Below are 22,673 nucleotides of genomic sequence, written 5' to 3'. Positions count from 1 at the left end.
CTCCACATTGAATCACGAACTAGGTATGAGGGATAAAAAAATTGCTAATTTTACATGGCCATTGAACAGGCCCAACCAGAAACCAAAGTTGTATACTTTAAATGGACCAAAAAGCAATCAACCAGGATCATTCAATACCATGGTATAAATACGATACCAAGGTAATCCCATGAAAATACTCCTTTATCAAAGAAAAATAGACATTGTAAGTTTATCACATTGGAGACTGTCTATTAGTGGATTATCTTTGAGCAAAGGGTGAATATCCATTCCATTCTGTTGGTAATAATGGAACAATTCAATTTGTAGGAACAAAGAGAATCAGATCTATTTATGAATAAGATACCAAATATATGAAGTTTCAACATTTAAGTCTTGCTGATTTAAAATTACCTTTTTCAATATCCAGGAATGGTCGATGCAGTTTGGGTTTGATGCCTAGAGCAGCTTATCAGACAAATTGGGTCATTTAGTGTTCCCTACTCTCTCTCTCCTGATGGGAGATATCCTCCATTTTTCCCAAGAAATATCAATTGCACCATCAATATTTTGGATTGTGAAATGCAATTAGATCCATTGTTTGGTGGATCAATATTAATATCATCAATTAGAACACTTCATGGTTAGTTTGATTGGACCAATAAAATTAAGTATCGAAGCTCCATTTAGAATACCACAAATGCAATAAATCTACTTGTATCATAAATACTTCCTATATTTATTCCATACAATTGAGCTCAAACTGTCAATCAATGAAAGTATAGACTTCATCGAATAGTTGGCAGACAACATGAAATGAATTGAGAGAGAGAGAGAGGTCATAACAACAACAACAAAAAATGGATTGGATTACGAAGAAACAATACATCAATGAGAGAATAGTTCAACAAGTCTTGATTGAATTCTTTTTTATGGAGAAGGGAGCCAAAACTCATCCTATAAAAATTGAAAGAAAAGTCTCCTTGTTGTGAATTCAAAGTCTTGCTTTCAAAAAGAAAGAGGGTTAGATCTTGTGCATTGAAACCTATGATTATGAACCAAAATAAACATATTGCCAACGAATTTTGAGGCACCGAATCAAGACAAATCAATTCTAGACTTATTGATAATCCATATCCCACTTCCATTTGTAGTACCCTACCTCAGGGAACTTCCATTCATTAATCAACAAAAATTTCATAGATCAGTGCCCAAACTCTGCAAAATTGTAGAATGACCTGATCATTGGAATATTTACAAGAAAGGACCCCTGCGCAATTCAAGAAGAAAAATCTCGAGTATAGTGTTTGGTGAAGGTGGAGCTTGAAGATCCCTTATGCATTTCAAGATACTGGTCATTTCAGTGGTAGAATGATCCCTAAATACAGTTGACACAATAGTTTTTTCACCAGCCCTAATCCTTCCAAAGGAGTTTATGACCAGTTAAAGACTTGACATAAACACATACTTGTAATTTTATGAGAAGATTTCCATCCATAGTATTATACCGTGTAGTTTGAATCTATATTCCAAGAAGAAAAAGGGATACATACAACAGTTGAGGAATATACAGTGTATGAGGAGGCTCTGTGAATAAGAGATCGATCTCCAAAATCCGAAGGCCAGATGAAGGCTACAGTTTGAATTCACTCACTCCAGTTATCCTGATCAGAAGTGGACGTGTGCCCTTTCCCAGCCATTTCATCCTGCACAATCTAATACACTTCAAGAATTTTTGACCACATAAATCTGCATTCTGTTTATATAGATATCATTATGTAAAGGAAAAAAAAATTGAATTTTGTTATTTTTGGTTTATTTTATTTTGTATGAAGTATTATGTGATAACGGAGAGTACCACCTCTGCAAGTACTGATTTAGGTGGAGACCAGACAAGAATTTGTCTATCATTGCTACCCGTGTACAATTCCTGCAACCAGTGCATCGAGAAATCAATTGAGAAGTTTATATGCAATTATTTGATGAGTGAAATGACTTGCTATCCTTTATGTGTTTTTTTTTCATATAAAGAAAATAAAGAAGTATAATAAGTTCCAAAGAACAAAAAAATGTACACGTATAGCACGATCACCAGGATCTCTATGCCACAATGCATACCCACCTTAGCAAGGAAGTATGCAATATTATTAAGCGAAACTCAGTTGAAAATAAATAGAGGTTTGATATCATATGGGTGATGCCAAAGCCTGTACAGTTTGGTCAAGTGTGGGTTCTCAGATACACTCCTCCCAAGTGATTGTTATCATTGTAATTGGCTCCTTACGCTACTTGTTGGTGCTTATAGAAAGAGCATAATAGTTGAAATTATTACTCAAAGAAAGCAACATGGAAGACACCATGCTCAAGGTAAAGGTCATATTTGTGTGGTCCACTAATCAAGACATAAAGGGGATGCAATTTGAAGACTTGGTACTCAAATGAGCAAAATTATCGATTAAAACTATCGTCATCAAAGCCTTATCGCAATGATTTGGGGTTGAATTGTTATCAATTAAAAAACAAAACAAAACAAATATAGAGAAGTTTTTTTCTCATGTACCAGCTTTGGTTTTTTTTTTTTTTTTTTACCTCACTTTTGGAGTAATTTGATGGTTGGGCTATTATCTCTCTTTGTAGCTATTTTTGCTTCCCTCTATGTTTTCAGTAAAAATTATCAATCAAAAAATTAATAGGTGACCTTGGAATGATAGGGACCCAGAACAACAACCATATCCGTTTGATGATGTGCAATGACCTCAAAGATTCTTTCTTGTTTCCGGAGTCCCGTTCAATGACAGTACGAGTCATCAGCAATATCTAAGAGTTTTGGACAAGTGAGTAGAAACCATAACAGAGAGTGCTGGCTAAGGCTTGGGATGTAGAAGGGACTATCAGCTGTTTTAAGGAATGGATATTGCCTTACTTTTTATCCTTCTAAGGTTACTTTGGTAAATTCATCTGGACTTATCCATTGATAACTCAAATTGGACAGAATGATCAGAAGACCTACAAATCTCAAGGGTTCATTGCCATATTGAATTTTTAAAAACATTAATCAAAGGTCAAGAACAATAGTGGGTATATGAACACACCTGATCCTGTGAGCTAAACCAGCAACAGTTCACATATTCATAGTGGCCGCGAAATGTTAGGAATGTCCGGCCTGACCACACATCAAATGCCTGAAAAGCAAAAAAGTTAGGGCTGAGAAAATCAATAAACAACTTGCCTCTCAATTGCAAACACTCCAGACCATGGTTACTGAATTCATGGTTGAGCTACTGAACTGCGAACTGGTTCGAACCAAACCAGTTCATGGTACAATTCGCTATAGATTCATGAAATGCAACAAACCAAACAAATTTCTTATTTTGCTTTAATTTTTTACACATTCCACGTGTTGATAATCTTTAAATATCCTCCTAAAATTTTAAATTGATAACAGGCCCCTTCGACCTTAGTCTTTATTAATAAATTAATAAAAAATGACTACATACCTCATCTTCAAAAAGTAAATAATAAATATAATAAAATTTGATTTTTTTTCTTCCAAAAATTAGTCATGTTTAATCTCTTTTTCACCATAAGACACTTCAACCTTCAAATGCCCTCATTTCTGTCTACTCCTACGAACCGGGTTCATTCTCCAGTGGCGAACCACGAACCCAAATTCAAACTGAGCAAGCCCATGAATCAGGTAGCATAGCTCCAGACATCATGCAAGGAGGTACGTATGATAATTTATTACCTTGATAGCTGTCATACATGGAACAAACACAATGGATGAATCCTGAGTAATAGCTAGTTGTATGGCTTTGCTGGTTTGTAAGCGAGTAGCTTCAAAGTTCACAAGTGTGTTGCAGCCAGATTGAATATCCCACAATCTTAATCTTGAATCGGAGCCTGAAATTTTTAAGTGGAGAGTGTTAAATTTCAACAAGATGTTCCATTGAATGATTGCCTCAAAGAATGTTAAATTGAATTGAAATAACTGCATGACATTCACAAAGAGTTTTTAACCTAATCAATAATTTAATTACTACTGAACACAGAAAGGCACGTAACCAAGGGAAAAATGTAAAGCTTAAGCTGCCTTCTACAGTGACAATGACTGTACATAACAAACAATTAAGCTAATCAATCCAGGCAAGAACGTATCTATATAATAAAACGCAACGGTGTCGCCCACCGTTGCTACAGTTATGAGGGATAAATGTCCCATCGGATTGGGGTCCACATTAGTCACTTTATTGCCTTTCCTCTTCACCCTTTCAACTTTCTTGTTTTTCCTCCCCCCTCTCTTTTCATTAATATTCCTCCAATTTTATTATATTTCCTCTTTTACCCCTTTTTTTAATAATACCCCTCTAACTTTACTATCTTTCCTCTTTTACCCCTTTAACCTCAATGATTTTTTATAATACCCCTCCACCTTTATTATTTTTTCTCTTTTACTTCTTTAACCCCAATTTTTTTTAATAATAGCCCTCCAACTTTATTATTTTTCCGTTTTTACCCCCTAAACCCCAAAGAGGATGCATGGCAAACTCTAGTATGAGATAAGATCTAAGCCACTCCCAGGGTAGATCAAAGGATAGTCTAAATGTGAAGTGCGGAAAGTGGAGGGGCTTAACATGTGATGGTCTAACCAGTGGATCACCCAAAAGATAGAATAGAACCTATCCAGGTAAAAATAAGAATCCATTTATGAAACTAATCAGAAAAAAATAATAATAATAATAACGAATACATTTATGAACTTCTCCCCAGACTATATGTGTGTCTCACTGTCAATGCTTTGATGGTTAGGATCACCGTAATTTTCTTAACTTTTGGCAAACGAGATCTCCAAAGATTTGTCGTCCAACCCTTCCATGTATTCCACATACACTGTTATTATGTTCAACCCAAGATGTACCTTAAATTCTCATGTTTAAATCCTTGCACCATATCAGAAGTTCCAATCTCCCCTGAGCAAATCTAGGGATTCTAAGATCCAAAGTGCCAAACTGAACGGCAAATTACTGAAAAATGAAAAAGATGAAAAAGGAGGAAAAAATACAGATGTAACTTGACCTGCACTCAACAAATACATGCCATCTTCAGTTACTTTGAGCCCGATAACAGCACCATAATGAGCAGTTGCACGGTCATGACTAGACAACATCCCTGGATGTAGTCTCTGCCCCATGGAACCCTTGGTTTGACTTGGAATTCTATAAAGGGTTGTCTGCTTTGTACCATTCCCATTAGACTTCTTTTGAGGTGCCTTGGCTTTCAGAAGTGAAATTTGGCCTGCTGGGAAGGATTTGGATGCCAATCCCTAAGTAAGAATACAAGCAGTTTAACTGATTAGAGAAGACAAGAGTTTTAATGTTTTAAGTCAGACACAGTATATCACTGCACCACTTGGTAATCAAAAAGATTAATCACTTAATATGAATTTATAGATACACTTCCTATAATGAAAAATTATAGTGCACTAAAAAATAAGTACAAATAGCAAAAGAAACTGTAGTAATGATCATAGATTAAAGTTTCGTACCGTTTTAGAATGCTTTGTCCAAGACATTCCCGTTTTGACCAAGACTGGAACAAAACATTGAATATGAAATGTTTCGGATTGTCTCAGAATATTTTGGTCAAGACTGTCTAAGTTGGGGGGTGAGAGGGAGTAGCTGCCCCCCTCTCCCGCACCCCCACCAATTTTTTAGGTCATTTGGACACCCCTTGTTTACTCCCTGTGTTTTCAAATTGATGGCAGGGTCCTTTAACTGTGTTGCTCCTCAATTTTTTTCCCCTCAGCCACTAATTTTTTTGAGTGATTTAGAAACCCCTCTACATCTTTACCATTAAAATGAAAGAAGGGGAAGTAGAAGTGGGTCAAAACCAAAATTTAAGTGGTCATAAATGCCCCCATATATTTAAATTTAATATAATCAGGGTCATTTTGATAAAAAGCCAAATAAATTGCAACCCGTGACTGTACAATGACGCTGCTTAGTTTTCAAAATTACAAATGTATCATTTTCTAAACAAACCCTTTAATCAATATTTAAATTACAAATAGCCCCTTTTGATACATGTGCGTTTGCATAGGCCACCTTCTAGTTTTTGGTTAATATTTGAGATACCCTTATGTGTTTTCAAACTGATAACTTGTTCCCTTTGACCTTGTGGTCCTTTCCCTCTAAATATTTAGGGTGATTTAGATACCCACCCTTAGTTTTTTTCAAAATGATGACATTAAAAATAATCTAGAATACCCTCATTTTCAACCTCTAACCAAAAACACTTAATTTTTCTTTGTATACCTGTCATCTCCATGCTCTATTCAACCTCTATATGATAAATTAGTTTTAATCTGTTTAACCTCATCTTCAATCCATCTTTTGAACCTCGCCTTAATCCCTTGTTTCTCTCAAATTTTCTATCAAAAAAATCTCATCTTCTACTCAAAAAATCTTATCTTGCTCTTTAGGTTTGAAGGTTAAAATAGAATAATCTTAAGGTTGAAGACTAGGGTAAAGAATTTTGCCCAAGAAGATGATTAGTTTTGAGAAGAAAAGTGGTGTTTTTGGTTTCAAGTAGCAGACGAGGGTAATGGGGCATTTTGTATTAATTTATTAGAGAATACCGAGGTCAAGGGGGCAGGTAGGCATTTTGGTGAATATTTGAGAATCCAATGTTTTTAAACTAATGACATTGTCCCCTTGACTTGGGTCTTCTCTCATAAACTAATGAGAAATGGCCTAAATGCCCTTTTCTTCAACCTCAACCAAAACCTCTGAATTTTCTCCCCAAAACCATTCATCTTCAAGCTCTTCAACCATATTAGTTAACTATAATTTGCCCCACCCACCCCACCACCCACTATCATTTCTTATTAGTTGCATTTAGCTTCGCTACAATTTTTTGGAGAGTAAACCGGAGTTGAACCTGCAACTTCATGATTGCAGTATGTAACTCAACCAATTGAACTAATCATGCATGGATACACACATCTATATGGCTTGAAGTAGAGCAGATAAACAAAATAGTCAACTGAGGAATAGAATTATGCACCAGAAACAACTTTGTAAATTACAACTGCCATATGGGGATGTTGAAAAAGATGAAAATATAGAACCAACCTGAGAATTTGGAAATTATATACTGTGAAGAGAGAAACCTTACTTTTGAGGATGAGTGTTCAAGGAGAGCTGGCCTCCTCCCAAGTTGAGATCGGGACTGATCTAAAACTAGAAAGCACCCTGCACGTCTGATATCCCAAAAACGTATTGCACCGTCACATCCTCCAGTCACTAAAACCCACTCACTAGAAGTGGACCATTCGACACTCATTATACCATCTGCCATCACAGACATCATACGATATGAGGATGAGGCACTTAAGAGCCAAGAATCAAGACCAAGCCCAGATAGTTTTATGTTAAGACAAAATTAAACTAACAGTTCAGCACAGCAGACCAACATAGAGGACTGATCAGTAGCTGTTAGATTGGCACTAAGAGTTCAGCACAGCAGACCAACATAGAGGACTGATCAGTAGCTGCTAGATTGGCACTCCCAACTTCTAGAGAAGGGTAGAACAACATATTGCAATATACTTCCCAAGATTAGGCATCTGAAATGAGAATGAATTACTATTTGATGTAGATATAAAACTCCCAAGGGACTGTATTGAAATGCGGGGAAAAAGGAAACTTGGAAGATTGCTCTTACCAACATAGTCACCAAGTCGGAGTTCGGGAATAAGTCAGCAAGAAAAAAAAAACAAAAAATTCGGTAACATCGGAAAAAATCGAGAAAATAATCGGGAAAAAATCAAGATAGGGTTAGGACTATAGTTGTTCCTACTAAGTGGTATTCTCATGTTACCTCATTAAACCCCATATTGAACTATACTAATCAAGATTTATATTGTTAAATAACAATCATAAGTCCGAGTTAGGATTCATCAACTGGTCAAAACATCAAAATCAATGTCGTCCTCATTTACATCATTATTATCTTATGTTTTACTGGTACAATGGTCACCATCATCTTCATCAAGGTCATATTCTCTTACTAGCGCATCAATTTCATATTTTATTATTCTTAATTTAATCGCAACGTTCGTGATTTAACCGTAAAATTCATGATTTAATCGCAAAGATTGTAAAAGGCGCGTCTTATTAAAAAGCCGCAATTAAATTGTGATTAAATCGATGAAGAAAAAGCCATGAATTAATTGTGACTTTTTCAATAAGTCGAGACTCTTGGTGACTATGCTTATCAAGAGCTAATGGAATTGTTTTCTCACTAAAATAATCTTACCCCGATGACCAGACAATGTGTGAGTGAATGCCCCTGAAGCAATATCACATAGACGAACTTGAACATCTTCACTTCCAGCAGCAATTAGCATATGTGACCTAGCAACTGATGACATAGCTGTCCGGTAAACCTTTCCAGGCATCTTAAAATTCACTATCACCTATGAGGTAACAATAAACATACAATTGTTGTTGAAAGAATATCAAAATCATGCATCAAAAAATAAAAAAATGAGGGGAGATCACTGGAGGATAATGCCTACCTGTGTCATATTTGTATCCCATACATTAACGTAATGATCGAATGAACCTGTGATGAACAGGCCTGTGTCAATGGGATACCATATGGCTGAGGATACTGCATATTTATGACAGTGTTCATGTTGCTTGTCAACAATAAATATGCACTCATGCTTTGCAACCAGACCACCTCCCTCGTATTTTGCAGTGCATTGGATATCATAAACAGCAGCTGATCCATCCGAAGCACCAGATAAAAGATATCGTCCCTCTGTCAAATCAACCTGGCCTTGTGGTCAAATTTTGTGAAAATATCTAAGGAAAAGTTTATGTCAAAAGAGGGTCTAGTAAATGTCAGTCAAACTTGGCATGTTTTTGTCAGTATATATGATGCATTTGGTGACAGATAAGGGTATGGTCCGTGGAGTTCAAGAAATAAATGTGCAACTGCCGACCCTGTTTAAGATTACATGCTTGAACGTCTAAGTAAGAAGGTACAGGTTGGTCAGTTGAACAAGACGAAGCTAGACAAATCCCCAATGTCTGGTTCTGGTCATCCTTGAGATCAAGAGATGAAACAGAACCTTGAATCATGTAAGCTAATAGAACTACAAAATATCTAATAATTTTGGCTTCTAAGTTTAAGACCTCAACACCATGGAATGTGATAAAGTTTTTGGACTCTGACAGAAATATCGACAGGGTTAGATAAACCAGTAATTACAATACGTCCATTAAGTTTCTATTGTTAATCATTGTAACCAATACAATTATCCTCAACAACAAAGCCGAGAATAAAGTGACCATGGAAGAATAAAACAAAAAAAGGAGATGCATCCATGTCTATTAATGCAAATATGATGAAATAGATACTAGCACATATGAACATGACAAAGAATCTAAAGATCTAACAGTACTGATTCCGGCTGGCAAGATAAGATATTAACTATGGAGACTTCAAGGTCAATCCTAATTTCCATCCCAGATAATTTTGGGCCAAAGGTATTTGAAGAACGCATTACTTGAGAAATTGCAAACTTTGTTTTCGATACGTAAAAGATTAGTGGTTAGCCAGGTGAAGTTGGGTTCAAGGGGGTTTGCAAACTTACTGGATCCATAGCTAACTATTATCATCTATAAGGTACGATTCTACAACTCTCCATATTAGGTCCCAGTCAAATCTGTTTGTAAATATGCAGCTTTGTACATTTGGATGTATGTGCTTCGTTTATCTTCCTTCTTGCTCTCAAGACAAATTGCCCATTAAACTTTCTGGAAGTGTCTTTGTGGTTATGTTCAACATTGAAAAGGATATTGTGATCCCATCCTGCTAAAATGTTCATCTCCTTAATCCCTTCAATGTGAGATCACTTGATCCACCATTTGCTATGGATACATATCATTTTTTACCCACAAAAAAAGTAGTAACACACTAAATATATGTGGCATCAGCTTGGGTGTAATCAGTGTTGTCAAATGCAGTTGCATATCCGAATATGCAAATATGCAATCACATATGCCATTTCCAAACTGAATTTCGCATATGCTACCACCACATTTTTTAAATTATGCTATCTGCACAATATACAATGGCATACTATCCAACAGTTATATTTGGACATAAATTTTCTTTTTTTTAAGCTTAAACCCATTTTTCTCCGATAAATATCTCACTTCTCCCCCCCCCCAAAATACTCCCTTTACAACATCTCTTCTACCTTCCAATCTCTTTCTTACTCTGACAAAGCCTCCAACTCTTAAATTTTATAATATATTCTCACATAATTATAAATATTCTCTAATCTCTACTCTACACTATGACTGTCAAAGTTCAAGTCTCAACTCAAGTCACTCTTTCACTCTCAACTGTCAAGACTTAAAAGAAAACTACTCAAGAATCAAGATTTAAACATTTTTTCCTCTCTCTCTTTTTTCTCCTTGTAGCATATGCCACCGCATATGCGATGTGCGAAATGGCATATGCAAACAACATGCGTTGGTCACACATGGTTGCATATGCTATTTAACAACATTGGGTGTAATGTGAAGATGTATCCAAACATATGAGGTCGGAGTGAATTGTATTCCACCATTCAATTCTATCCAAACCCATGTCTTTCATTAATTCAAGTGACTTTGGATCTACTCTCACCATGGTTTAAGATATGGTTTTGTTTCGATGTTTTTAATTTCTCAAAAAACGAAACACACAGTTCGGAACATTCAAAATGAGTCTTTCAGAGAATACCCAATTCAAGAGACATGCCATTTGTTTGAAAATACAGGGGTTTCTCAAATAGTAATCAAATAAGGACAGGAATTCACTAAATCCCTTAGTCTTTGAGAGGAGACTGTGGTCAAGGCCTTGTCATCAGTTAAAAACATGATCTTTGAATCAAAGGAAAAAAAACAAAGAAGAGAGAAGAAGAAGAAGAATGGCCTCGTTCGAACTCCGGTGCAGCCGATCCAAGATTCCACATGTCTCTCTCTCTCTCTCTAAATGAAAACAAACAATACTTTCAACCATGACTCAATTTTATCAATCAATCTAGAGTTCATTCTGATATACGTAACTTCAAGGACCCTTACCTCATTTCAAATACATGAAATCCTAATTCTTGAAACAACAATACTCATCTGCTTCAAGATTTCTCTTCCATAAAATTCATGAGATTGAACCATCTTTCTTTTTTTTTTTTCCGAATGATCTTTCATTCATGCTTTAATATATGAAATTTTAGTAAATTCAATGATCTTGATCAAACTCTCATGCACCGTTGTAAACACATCAAGGCAGCCTTTAAGAACCATTATAAAAATTAACTCTAATCCATGGCCTTGAATCAAATTGGGAGAAATCTATGACAAATCTTTGTCTCTTCCTACTCCACCAACCTTCAAAGGTGTATTCAATTTATTATATCAAGAGGGAATCAGATCCAACATTCTCTTTGTTATTCAACTACATCCCAATCATGTTATTGTTAGGATCTTAACGGATGGAAATTTAATCAAAGATAACTGCATGTAATGGAAGTTCAGATGAAAGTGGTGGCTTAAGCATAGTAGGATTTGACCTACTATGAAGGTGATAAGGGTCGTAAATTACCTATACCACAAATGACCTCTAGTTGTAAGATTTTTCCATGAATGGGTCCGGATTTCAGAGCAACGGATTTGTAATATGCGATTAACCCGTACAAGATGTGATCAAGGTGAAGTATGGGCTATGGCCCACATTGTATGTATTGTATCTTAATGATATAAAATGTGCAGAACTATTATTGGAGGGAGAGAGTCAGGGATGGGTCGACTCTTTCTATTCTCTCCAACCTATAGCAACAAAATTCCATCAAAGTGCTACAAAGAAGAGTTTGGGCAAAGCATAGAAGCCAAAGCCAAGCATCCTCTTCTTCTTCTCATGGATTAGAGATCCTTTGCAAGCATTCCACTTTATTTATTTTTTTCATTATTTACAATGCCTAGAAATGTAGCACAATTGAACAAATTATTCTATAATTCCTTTGGCATAATAAGGATAGAGGAAGTTCTATTTTGTTCGCAAGCTAAGGGTTATGAGCTCACCTTTCTCAAGAAAATGGTTATAGAGGTTTGGATCGGACCATAATAATCTGTGGTAAAGAGTTCATAAAACTAAATATGGGGAGAAGGATTGGTTGGGAAAGCAAGGATGTTCATTCTTTCTTTGGCTATAGGGTCTGGAAAAATATCTCTAAAGTTCTTTCGAACTTTTGCAATAGAATTGTCTTCAGCATCGGGAGAGGGAATAGAGTTTGTTTCTAGGAAGATCATTGGCATAGTTCATTGTCCCTCAAGGAGTGATATCGAAACATGGTTGCCATTTTATCCAAGAAGGTGCAACCGATTGGAAATTTTGTGATTTGAGCCAACTCAGATGTGTCTCAGGAGACTTTGGCTTCTAAAGAGCTTTTAATGATTGGGGAGTTCAACTTTTCAAAAAAAAAATTGATTGGGGAGTTGATACTACTTTTAGCCCAACTAGTCATGTTTCCCTCGTTTTCATTCATCTGGATGATGATGATTGATGGGTTTGTGGTAGTAGCCGGACAGGGCTCTTCTTGTTGAGGTCCTTTTTTTATCAATCATTAACTCATGTGTCTCAGTCCGTCTTTCCATATATAGAGATTTGGGTTCCTAAAGTTCCTTCAAAAAAGTAATTCCTCATTCGATGAGATCATCATTTTAAAGGGTTTTGTTTGAAGCTTTCTTTTTTAAATGGGATTGGGTTTGTATCAAAAATCAGACTTTAACCAACTTGGCAAGCTAGAACCTTCTCTTATCTCTTACAGATTACAAGATCAAAATTTGGTTGACTTTCGTGGGAACAAAACACATGAATCTATAGTTTCATGATGTTGAAAATTAAAACTCATAAATTACAGAGAAAAATTGGAATTGAATCCTTACAATTACAAAAATCTAGGGTTTATGATGAATATGAAAAGAGATCAAAAAGAAAATTGAGAAGTGAGAAACCTGGAGAGAATTGATGGCTCCTTTATGAGGTGAAACGATCTCTTTGTAGTTTGAAAGCTCGAGAGAGGCTACTCGTTTGGATCTGACTCGATTCGCGAACGAATTAGGTCGGACTTTACCCATTTCTCTATCTCCGAGCCCCGTCCACATTTCCGGCGCATCTTCGTCGGGAATCTGACACTAATCTGACGGGCTCCCACACCCTCCAAATTCGCCAAAAAAAAAATTTTAATAGAAATTTAGATCAAAATCCAAAGAGAACCACCACCCCACCAGTGGTTTCGATTTTATGAGTACGACTTGCGATTTGCGAATTCCGGTTGCGATTCGATGACCGCGTGACTCGTGATGGTTTATGAACTCGGGATCAACAAATACCGAGATGAATCGTCCGAGTTGTCTCGTCTCACACGAGTCAGGTCAAATGACAAATATCCCAAATCTTTGGGACAAGCGTTGATGATTCGAGTTCCTCTCTCTGACTGAACTCGACGGCTACACAGCTGAGTGTTAAAATCTCTGCAACAGAGATTCGAGAGAGAGAGAGATGTCGTTCATGAGAGGTGATTTGCTTACAAAAACGAGGAAACTCGTTAAGGGCCTCGCCAAAGCCACGCCCAAATGGCTCAAAGCCATGGAAGAGTAAGTTTTCTCTCCTATTTTCATTGTTTCAGATTATATACTCTCGTGGATTTGTGAAGAAAGTCACCAGATTGAACTCCATAAAAAAATCTTTTTTTTTTTTTTTTTTTTAAATCTTAAACTTTTAATCGTGATTTTCTGATGGAGAAAAACCAATGGGCATGCTTTTTTTTTTTTTTCCTCTCATTGTTGAAGATCGATTGGGGTTAAAAGATTAAGTTTTTAAACTGACCCCTAATTTTTAAAAACTAAATGGGTTAATGGGTTTCTTTATTTATGTGAAGTTTGAGAACTATCGTTTTGGCTTTGGTGGAGATTGACTAGATGAGTCTTTTTTTTTAGGTACTGTAATTCAATTAGAGTTGGTATTACATAAATAATGGTGAATTATTTCTATTAAGATAGACAAACACAAGGTTGGTTTCTTGATTTACTTCAGGTTTAGAACTTCTATTGTGTTCTTTATGTGAAGTGTTGGAATGTTGTTTCCCACATTTTATGTTAATTGGGATTAAAAGAACCGTAAAGGCTTTGGATCTGTTATTTACAGAAGTCAGCTCCAACTTCAGAAATTGGCTTATGGAAGAAGTAGAAATCCAGAACCTGAAAAGTCACATCCAGCAGAAGCTTGTTTGTTACAGAAGCACATAGGCCCGAAATTGATGTTCGTTTGACAGTTTTTTATTGTTGGATTCTGATAAAATAATCAGAATACCCTTAATGTTGATAATGCACCAAAAATTATCAGAGTACCTTAATAAATATATAATTACACTAAATATATATATATATATAAATATAATAAATTTATATTAAAAAATTATAAAAATAATTATTTTTAATTTAAATAAATTTATAAATTTTATAATTTTATTGAAATTTCGGCAGCATCTCCTCTTAAAAATTGACATATGAAATTTTCTTGATAAAGAAAATACCTGCATACACAACCCTTTTACAAGAAAAATTCCTTTTTATAAATTGTAACAACTACCTATAACTTACTTTTAATTTCTTATAAGCTAACGTAAATACCTTCTTAAAATACCCCTCCACAAATGTGGAAACACCCATCATCCCTTTGAAACAAAATATGTGATTTTAAATCACCAAACCCAACTGTAACTTCCACTATATTAGATTGGACGACATGTGGTCATAGAACAACTTATATTATACGGGGAAAAACTATAACTTCGCCCTTCAAGTGGTCATGAACAAATGCACATTAGAGATTTCTTCAAACAATCTTAAGATCCAAACTAACATACTATCAAAATTCCCATAAAATCATCAAAACAACAAAGAACAATGTCTTTAGCTTCACACAACCAACCATTAGAACTTCACAAACTGTAACTTCATTTACTGGATGAAATATTAGTATAGAAAAGATAAAACCTTTTAAGACCCAAACTAACAAAATATCAAAATTCAGATAACACCATAAAAGCAACAAAGAACATTGTCTATAGTTTCACACAACAAAAAATTAGAACTTTACAAACAGTAACTTCATCTACTAAACAAAATGTTAGCGTAGAAAAGATAAAATCTTTCTTTAGAGAGCTGCTATCGGCACCCCAAATTTTTTGCTTATTACACCCCAATTAAAGATTAAAACACACTTACAACATTACAAGATTTTAGCTAAAATTATAATCTCAACATTACAAAACATATAACACTCTTTGAAATAATTTCAGTAGTTGTTTACAATTATGATTAGGCTCATACAAAATCCTAAACCCAAAAAATAGCAATCTAGCCATAAAAAAATGAGAGAGGTTCTATTGGCACCCCAACTTTTACTTAGTTCGTAGGTTATAAAAATGACGAATGCATGTTTTGGATCTGAATTGAAAGATTTTACAATTTCGAAACGCTTTTTCTGGTTCAACAGAGCCATCCAGCTGCAAGTATGTGACATTGCTTTGAAGTAAGACTCCTAATATTAGATAAAATTGTGGGTGTTAATAAACATTATGAAATTGGTTTGTAGTTACAAAATCAGATTAGGAAACGTACTCGACATCTATACCCCAAGTAATATAATATTTTAGTTATGTTCAGAAATTTTTTTGTTTCTTACATAAAAATGACAGGCAAAAATATTTAAGTAAATCTGTAAGATGGAAGTCTATCCTATGATTGTAGAGCTGTGTTTAGCAACTTGATAGTTGGATCAACAAACTCATGAGTTCGTAGGTTAAGATCCAAACTAATAAACTACCAAAATTCCAATAAAATCATTCAAAGTAGCAAAACACACACTATAATTTCACACAACCAACAATTAAAACTCCAAGTGGAAGAAAAATTGAAGAAGACTAGACCTGAATGAGGAAGAGTTGGATAATTCCTCATCGAGAGACGATCACTTCCGATACCCCGAGTTTGGAGATGTCAAGAGGGTTACCTTTTGTGGAAGAATCGAGGCCATTCGTTTCGATGGTGATGGGGGATCCAACAGAGGAAGAGGAGACATGAAAGGTGGACCTACGAGGATTGGGGTTGTTGGAGAGAGAGATGGAGATTGAAATTGGGGAGAAATTGGAGAGGAGAAATGGTGTGAAATTTGGATTTTTGTAGAGAAATGTTGTTGAAGGTAAAGGAGAGAAGAAGAGGAGCGTTGCCATTAGAAGAGGTTGAAGAAGAAAGAGTGAGGATTTGATTTTTATGGACGAAATGAGTATCTGCAATAGCTTGAACCATTGAAAATTCAACAAGAGATGGAGGGCATCTAGGTAATTTCATCTGAACCGTTTTACGGTAATGGGCTTTGCGCAAAAGCCATTTGAAGAAGCGGGCTGGGGGCGTCTTCAATAAAGAGCCATTTTTTAGCTTCATTTAAAATTTGCGGAGTTAAAGAAGCCCAAACGAACATCTTTCGTCTAGCTTTTTGGACTTAAAAGCAAAACAAAGTTGGAAAAGCCAACTCCAAAAGCCCAAACGAACAGGCCCTTAATCTTTTTACCAAGAAGCACAACCATGTGCATTTCTTTGTTTGGTTTAATGTGTTTGCATAACTTTACCAATGCAACTAGTTCGTACTCTAGATTAAAAACATTGTTTGGCTTATTAGTTTTCTTTATGAAGTATTGTAGTTGTTTGATATTGCAAGACCTGATTTTTTATTTTTTATTTTATTTTTTTTACTTTTAAAATAAAAAAATCGCTGAAAATTATTTTTATTTTGATTTAATATGAGAATTTCCTTATGCTTATGTTTGATTGCATTATATAGGGCTCCGCCTGTGACTTTTCCGCGTACTGATGGAAAATTCGAGAAGATCATTCTTCCCGAGGATATCTATGTAAAGAAGTTCTTTCAGAAGCACCCGGATTCTAAATACGAAGATGCTATTAGGTATTGCTTTACAATATTTATTGATTTTATTTTATTTTTAATTTTGCGTGCTACATATGTTTGAGTTTATATTTGAGGCTTATTAATATTTTGCATGTTCCGCAAAAAAAATGTATGATGCAATCAAAATGTAGATGGGAGTTTAATGGGGTCTTCTTTAAGGACTTCAAGGGTTTTTGTGGGTAGGGTCTGTAGCATTCTTCTGATAATTGTTTTGTTGGCTGGGCTTCCTCTTTGTACCTTTTGGTTGATCATCTTGATTGTCTTCCATTTTAATGAAATTTTACTTCTCAAAAAAATATTTTGCATAAGATGGTGTTACATCAACTATTGATTTTTCCAAGCAGCATTTCTAGAAATGGTTGTACTCAGCACTAATCAATTCAGATATTACAATCTGAATTGAATGCTGTAGATTAATGGTGCATGGTTCAAATTTCTAAATTTTTTTCGTTTTTTTTCAAAATAGAAAAAAAATATATATATTAAAAAAATAGAAATGGTTGTACTCAGAAGCACTAATCAATTCATACCCTCCCATTATTAATTCTATAGATCAGGACCTCATTACCATCTCCATTTCAGGGCAAATAATTCTAGAGAGCTTATTGTGACACGAATTTTTACATATGGCACTCCAAGTGTCCTAATTCTTTGGTGATTTACATATGAATTGGGGTGGCGTTAGCAAAAGTTGGTGTGGCATTAGAATCTCTCTAATTTTATGTGCCTGAAATGATGCCACATAACATTGGGTTCTGTTCAATGCAATGTTGAGAAACCATACTTGACTTGGGAACTGGTAATTTCATTTTTTGACTTCAGTCTTGACTCAGATGACTCACTGATTCTTCTTTTATTTCACAATCTGGATCCAGAGTTGATTCTTTTTCTGTCTGTGCAATTAGTTTGATTCTATCGAGGCATAGAACCTTCTATCATGATCATGATGGAGAAAGTTGAGACGAGCTTTTATCATAGGGCTTCTTCCTAGCCTCTAAAACCATGAAATCTAAGTCAAACATTAACTTCCTTTGCACTGTATAATTTTGATAGGTTTGCTGGCTTTGATCCCCCTCCAGCCCGTGTTTTTGGTTGGAGAGTGCTTGAACTGAAAGAGCAAGGAGTGAGCGAAGAGGAAGCCATGGCAGTAGCTGATGTACGTATTCCATCTTTCCATGCTGTTTTAATAAGAGAGCTGCTATTGGCACCTTAACTTTTACTTGTTACTTGTTTTTTTTTTGTTGCTAGATTTCTTTTCTTTTTTTTTTTTTTTTCTTGGGGGGGGGGGGGGGTTTAGGATTTTATATGAGCCTAATCATAATTGTAAACTACTACTGAAATTGTTTGAACACGTGTTACAATGTTTTGTAATGTTGAGATTATAATTTGAGCCAAATCTTTTTTAATGTTTGAAATTTGAGTAGTGTTTTAATCTTTAATTGGGGTGTCATAAATAATTTAAGAAATTGGGGTATAATAAGTAAAAGTTGGGATGTCAATAGCAGCTATCTTTCATAAGTTTCTTTCTCAAAGGCAATATAATGTTCATACCTATACCAATTTCTACCAATATGTTGGTGTAGATGGAATATCGGTCAGAGAAGAAAGCAAAGAAGACAGCATACAAAAGGCTGAAGCAAATTGCACGGCTTCAAGGGAAGAAGCCACCACCGAACCCATACCCGAGTGCCATAAAGGAGATACAAGATGAGGAGAAGAAGTATGTTTATGAGCGTTTCCACAATCCCAAGATGCGTGAAATCGTGCAAAAGATGAAAGAGGATAAGGCTGCTGAGATGCAAGATAGATGGAGAGGGAGTAGCTGGTAAATCGTAATCCCTCCCAAATATTGGCTCTGACCATTTCAAATGTGTTAGTCATTTATTGTTTTTTGTTCGTTTATTGTCTTGGCAAATAGTTGTTGGTTATGGAAAATCGGATACTTGAACCCAAAGCCTAATAAGGTGACTGATCAATAGGCTTCATGTCTTGTTTTGGGATATTTCATAATACAGTACACTTGAGAGTTGCAAAAGAGCTAGATTTTTCTATTGATTTTTCCCATCCTCACTTTCTGTTCTGCTGCGTGCAGCTTACATCAAGAAAATAGTTGTTCTTGTAATGTATCATGTCCAAGTGTGTTCGAAATGGGTTATTGATGACTTAGAGTAAATCGTACATTTTTTTATCTTTTTTTTAATTAAAAAAAAAATTCCAATTCACTTGTTTGCTGGTTGTTTTAATTAGGAAAATGCTGTTCTATTGGTGGAACCAGTTGTCTTCTTTAAGCAGAATAATATTTCTCTATATTTGCTCTTTACTCAAGAAGCATGACTATATTTCGAGACTGTAAGATACTGTACTTTGTAACAAGAATAGCAAACAATGACCTTAGATTTGCCAAAAGGGGGCCGTATATTTTTATATGTACAAATGTTTACCAATTTACTAGCTTAGTCAGCAGCACTGATATTGAGTCAGTTTGTGAAATATTTTATGTTGACTTAATAGAATAACAAAGAGAAAAAAGAAAGAGTGAAAAACTAATGGATAAATTTTCTTGCAAGGATCTGAAGTTTCAAACATGAATTCCACCATTAGGAGCCCAAGTGCCATCGAATGTATGGAAATGGGAATTCCGTTTCCCTACTTAACAAAAAAAAAAAGCAATAAATAATTCCATTTCCCTGGTTCCTTTTTCTTTTCATGCCCTTCATCCCATTTGTAATTCATTGGCGTCGGTTGAATTTCCAACTTGCTTTGTTGGAAATGGTTTTGTAGGTTCTTACTCCTTTCACTCAAGCTTATATGGTTCTCATGCTTGCATTAGTTTACACACAGCACAAGAGTTTAGCTTTTGTGTTAAATAACCTTCAAGTTCAAAATGATTCAATTGTAAGCCAAATTACCATACAAATTATGGGTGTTGTGTGTGGAAGGGTATATTGAAGGTGTCTGAGCAGATCGTTAAGGAAATTTGTTTCAAGGTGTGGAAGAGGGACAAAGTTAGGTTCTGGGGGAGGATAAGTGGTGTGGCAATTCTTCTCTGGCATCCCAGTTTCCCTCTTTTTTCGCTGCTTCCTATAAGAAGCATAGCATGGTGCATCACTGCATGATTCACACTGAGAGTCATGTATCTTGGGACTTAGGCTTCAGGAGAAACTTCAACGATTGGAAAATAACTAAGGTGGCTTCTCTGTTGGATCTTCTTAATTCCCAACATTTCGTGGAGAACAAGGAGGACAAAAGAGAATGGGCAAAGGGTAAGGATTATATATTTTTTGTTTGCTCCTTTTACAAGTCCTTGTTGCCTCCTTATGCTCTTTCCTTATCAGAATTCATGGGCGAAGGGTAAGGATTATATATTTTTTGTTTGCTCCTTTTACAAGTCCTTGTTGCCTCCTTATACTCTTTCCTTATCAGAATTCATTATTTGGAACCCGCTAGTTTCCTAAAGGGTAGCTTTCTTCACTTGGCTAGCCTCTCTTGGGAAGATCCTTACTTTAAATAATCTAATTCGGCGTTGGTGGACCATCCCATATTTTTGTTGCTTGTGTATGAGAGATGGGGAGTGAGTTGATTACATGCTTATCCATGCCCCTTCTCTTTTGGGGTTTGGGTGCATTTTCTCCATCTATTTCACATGGTTTGGGTTCCTCCTCATTCCTTCTTCTCTGTTCTAACAAGGTGGACTCAAAATGCCTACTCCAACTGAAAAAGATACCTTTGGGGCATTCTTCCGTTTGCCATTTCTTGGGGTCTTTGGAAGGACAGGAATAAAAGGGTCTTTCAAGGGAAAGAGAGCCATTCCAAACAGTGATTTTGAAAATCCTGGGCTTGATCTATCACTGGAGCAAGTTAAGCAAGGAGTTTACAGAGTGCACTTTGAGGATTTTGTGTTTACGTGGGACGCTTTGTGCAGCTTGTAATGGTCCTACGGGTGAGCCTTGGATTTTGGGTTGCTCTTGTTTGTTGCCTTCTTGTGTCTTTCTTGTTCTTTTTTATTTCCTTTGTGTTGGAGGCTACCTCTTACCCCTTTTGTCTTTTTCTCCTTTTTAATAAAGATTTTATATTCGTCAAAAAAGCCAAATTGCCATATTAACAGTCATTCATGCAGGTATAAACTAAATATATGCTTCTCTCCAATCTAGAAATAATAAATTAATCATTAATAAAATAAAATTATCTATCAGGAACCGATACAGTACATTACTACTATATACTGGCGTACATAGTATAACTAGGGAAAACAAAAATAAATGGTTTCCTTGCAGTGGATTTTTAAGATTGATGCCTCAACAGCATCTTGTATGATGAATTTCTTTTTCTTTTTCCTTACGAAAAGTGAGTACCAATGGTACAGAATTGCTCAATTGAATAGAATCATGGGCATTGAATATTTTTTTTTTCTTAAGCCAAAATCTGTGTGATTTGTTTACTAGGTCAGAATCTTTGATGTGTCAAAATTACAAAACCATGTCTACCAATGATTCTAAATTTAAGTAGGGATCGAAAATCAGGAAATACAGATACATTCTATTGATTTGAATGGTGCACTGAAGCAATGTCGTGAAATGGGCCTGCGATCTTTCCTTGGGGAAACCATCTAAGGTCCCCCACCATCTTCGCCGAGGAGCACTCCAAATATTCCAAACCCGCTGCATTTTTTTGTTTTATTATAATTATTATTTATCATTTGCTATCTCTCATGCGTGGGCCCTCTAGTCCTTCCTCAATTACTTGAGTTACTCGAGTACCCATCTCCACCTCTCTTGATACGATCCTACTAGAATATCATCTCATTGTTAGGGTTTTATAATTGTTAATTTTTTGTTTCCTTTGCAAATCTTGTGCGAGTCTACAGGTAATGTTCTCATTCATTGAAGGAGGAGAACCTTATAGTGATGCAGAAGATGAAGATGGAGAGTGTGTTATGGCATATGAAGGTTTTGCTGCAGATGGGCAGAGGATTATTGGATTGCCAGTCATCTCCTGATTGGTTGAAGGATTGGAGGAAGGAGCGGAGACGGGGCAGTGCTGAAGCCATCAACAGAAGAGGATGGATGGAATAACAGTGAGATTAGAAGTTTTAAAAGATGGAAAGGATTTCATCTATAAGATATTATAGATATAGAGGTGAGGGCATTTGTCACTTTCTTTAATAATTACAGAGGATATCAATGAGGAATTTTTTTCATTTTTCATTTCAACTAGATATCTATCATCTTCATTTTTCGCCATTCAACTATATTGGGAGCCATATCAAATTAATTTTCCGTATAAATACAAATTAACTATATTTAAATGGGAGTAAGTATAATGCAGAACAAAAATCAAGTCAATAATTAAGGGTTCCGCGAAAAATTTGTAATTATTTAGGTTTTCATTTAATTAGGTCTAGATTTATCATCGAGATTATTTTAGATTAGAGCTTTATTTTATTTTATTTTTGAGTTGTTTTAAGATTTTATTTTTATGTTTTTTGGACTTATTTTCATGTTTTATTGTCCCATGATCTTAGTATAATATTTAGAGGCATTTTGATAATTTTATGATGTGGTTTATTTAAGTTTATTAAGATTTAAAATATAGGAGAGAGAAAG

At 35.4% G+C, this 22,673-nt stretch overlaps 2 protein-coding genes across 5 annotated transcripts; one reads left to right on the top strand and one right to left on the bottom strand.

Annotated features, from left to right (window-relative positions):
* Positions 1–1,285: 1,285 nt before the first annotated feature.
* LOC147404402 (WD repeat-containing protein ATCSA-1-like) lies at positions 1,286–13,354 on the bottom strand. Of its 3 annotated transcripts, none has more exons than XM_086440337.1 (9): positions 13,056–13,354; positions 8,561–8,821; positions 8,299–8,458; positions 7,156–7,331; positions 5,056–5,302; positions 3,728–3,882; positions 3,072–3,161; positions 1,841–1,909; positions 1,286–1,694 (listed from the first exon to the last, which is right to left on the bottom strand). In XM_086440337.1, exons 1-9 carry the CDS (start codon positions 13,203–13,205, stop codon positions 1,626–1,628), a joined length of 1,377 nt encoding a protein of 458 aa, XP_086296463.1. In that variant the 5' UTR covers positions 13,206–13,354; the 3' UTR covers positions 1,286–1,625. The 3 variants fall into 3 exon arrangements, with proteins under 3 accessions (XP_086296463.1, XP_086296465.1, XP_086296462.1); XM_086440339.1 differs by having other exon boundaries at positions 1,286–1,685; XM_086440336.1 differs by lacking the exon at positions 1,286–1,694 and having other exon boundaries at positions 1,846–2,796.
* A 98-nt stretch (positions 13,355–13,452) lies between these two features.
* On the top strand, positions 13,453–22,399 carry LOC147404401 (uncharacterized). Of its 2 annotated transcripts, XM_086440343.1 has the most exons (6): positions 13,453–13,697; positions 14,248–14,361; positions 16,945–17,067; positions 18,124–18,226; positions 18,654–18,895; positions 21,935–22,399. In XM_086440343.1, exons 1-6 carry the CDS (start codon positions 13,603–13,605, stop codon positions 21,936–21,938), a joined length of 681 nt encoding a protein of 226 aa, XP_086296469.1. In that variant the 5' UTR covers positions 13,453–13,602; the 3' UTR covers positions 21,939–22,399. The 2 variants fall into 2 exon arrangements, with proteins under 2 accessions (XP_086296469.1, XP_086296470.1); XM_086440344.1 differs by lacking the exons at positions 14,248–14,361; positions 21,935–22,399 and having other exon boundaries at positions 18,654–19,111.
* Positions 22,400–22,673: the final 274 nt, after the last annotated feature.

This window comes from Akebia trifoliata, chromosome 4 (assembly GCF_017979445.1).
Source record: "Akebia trifoliata isolate Shusen 1 chromosome 4, ASM1797944v1, whole genome shotgun sequence".
NCBI classification, from domain to species: Eukaryota; Viridiplantae; Streptophyta; class Magnoliopsida; order Ranunculales; family Lardizabalaceae; genus Akebia; species Akebia trifoliata.
The sequence above is the reverse complement of the archived record's forward strand: the minus strand, read 5'-3'. Positions and strand labels throughout refer to the sequence as shown.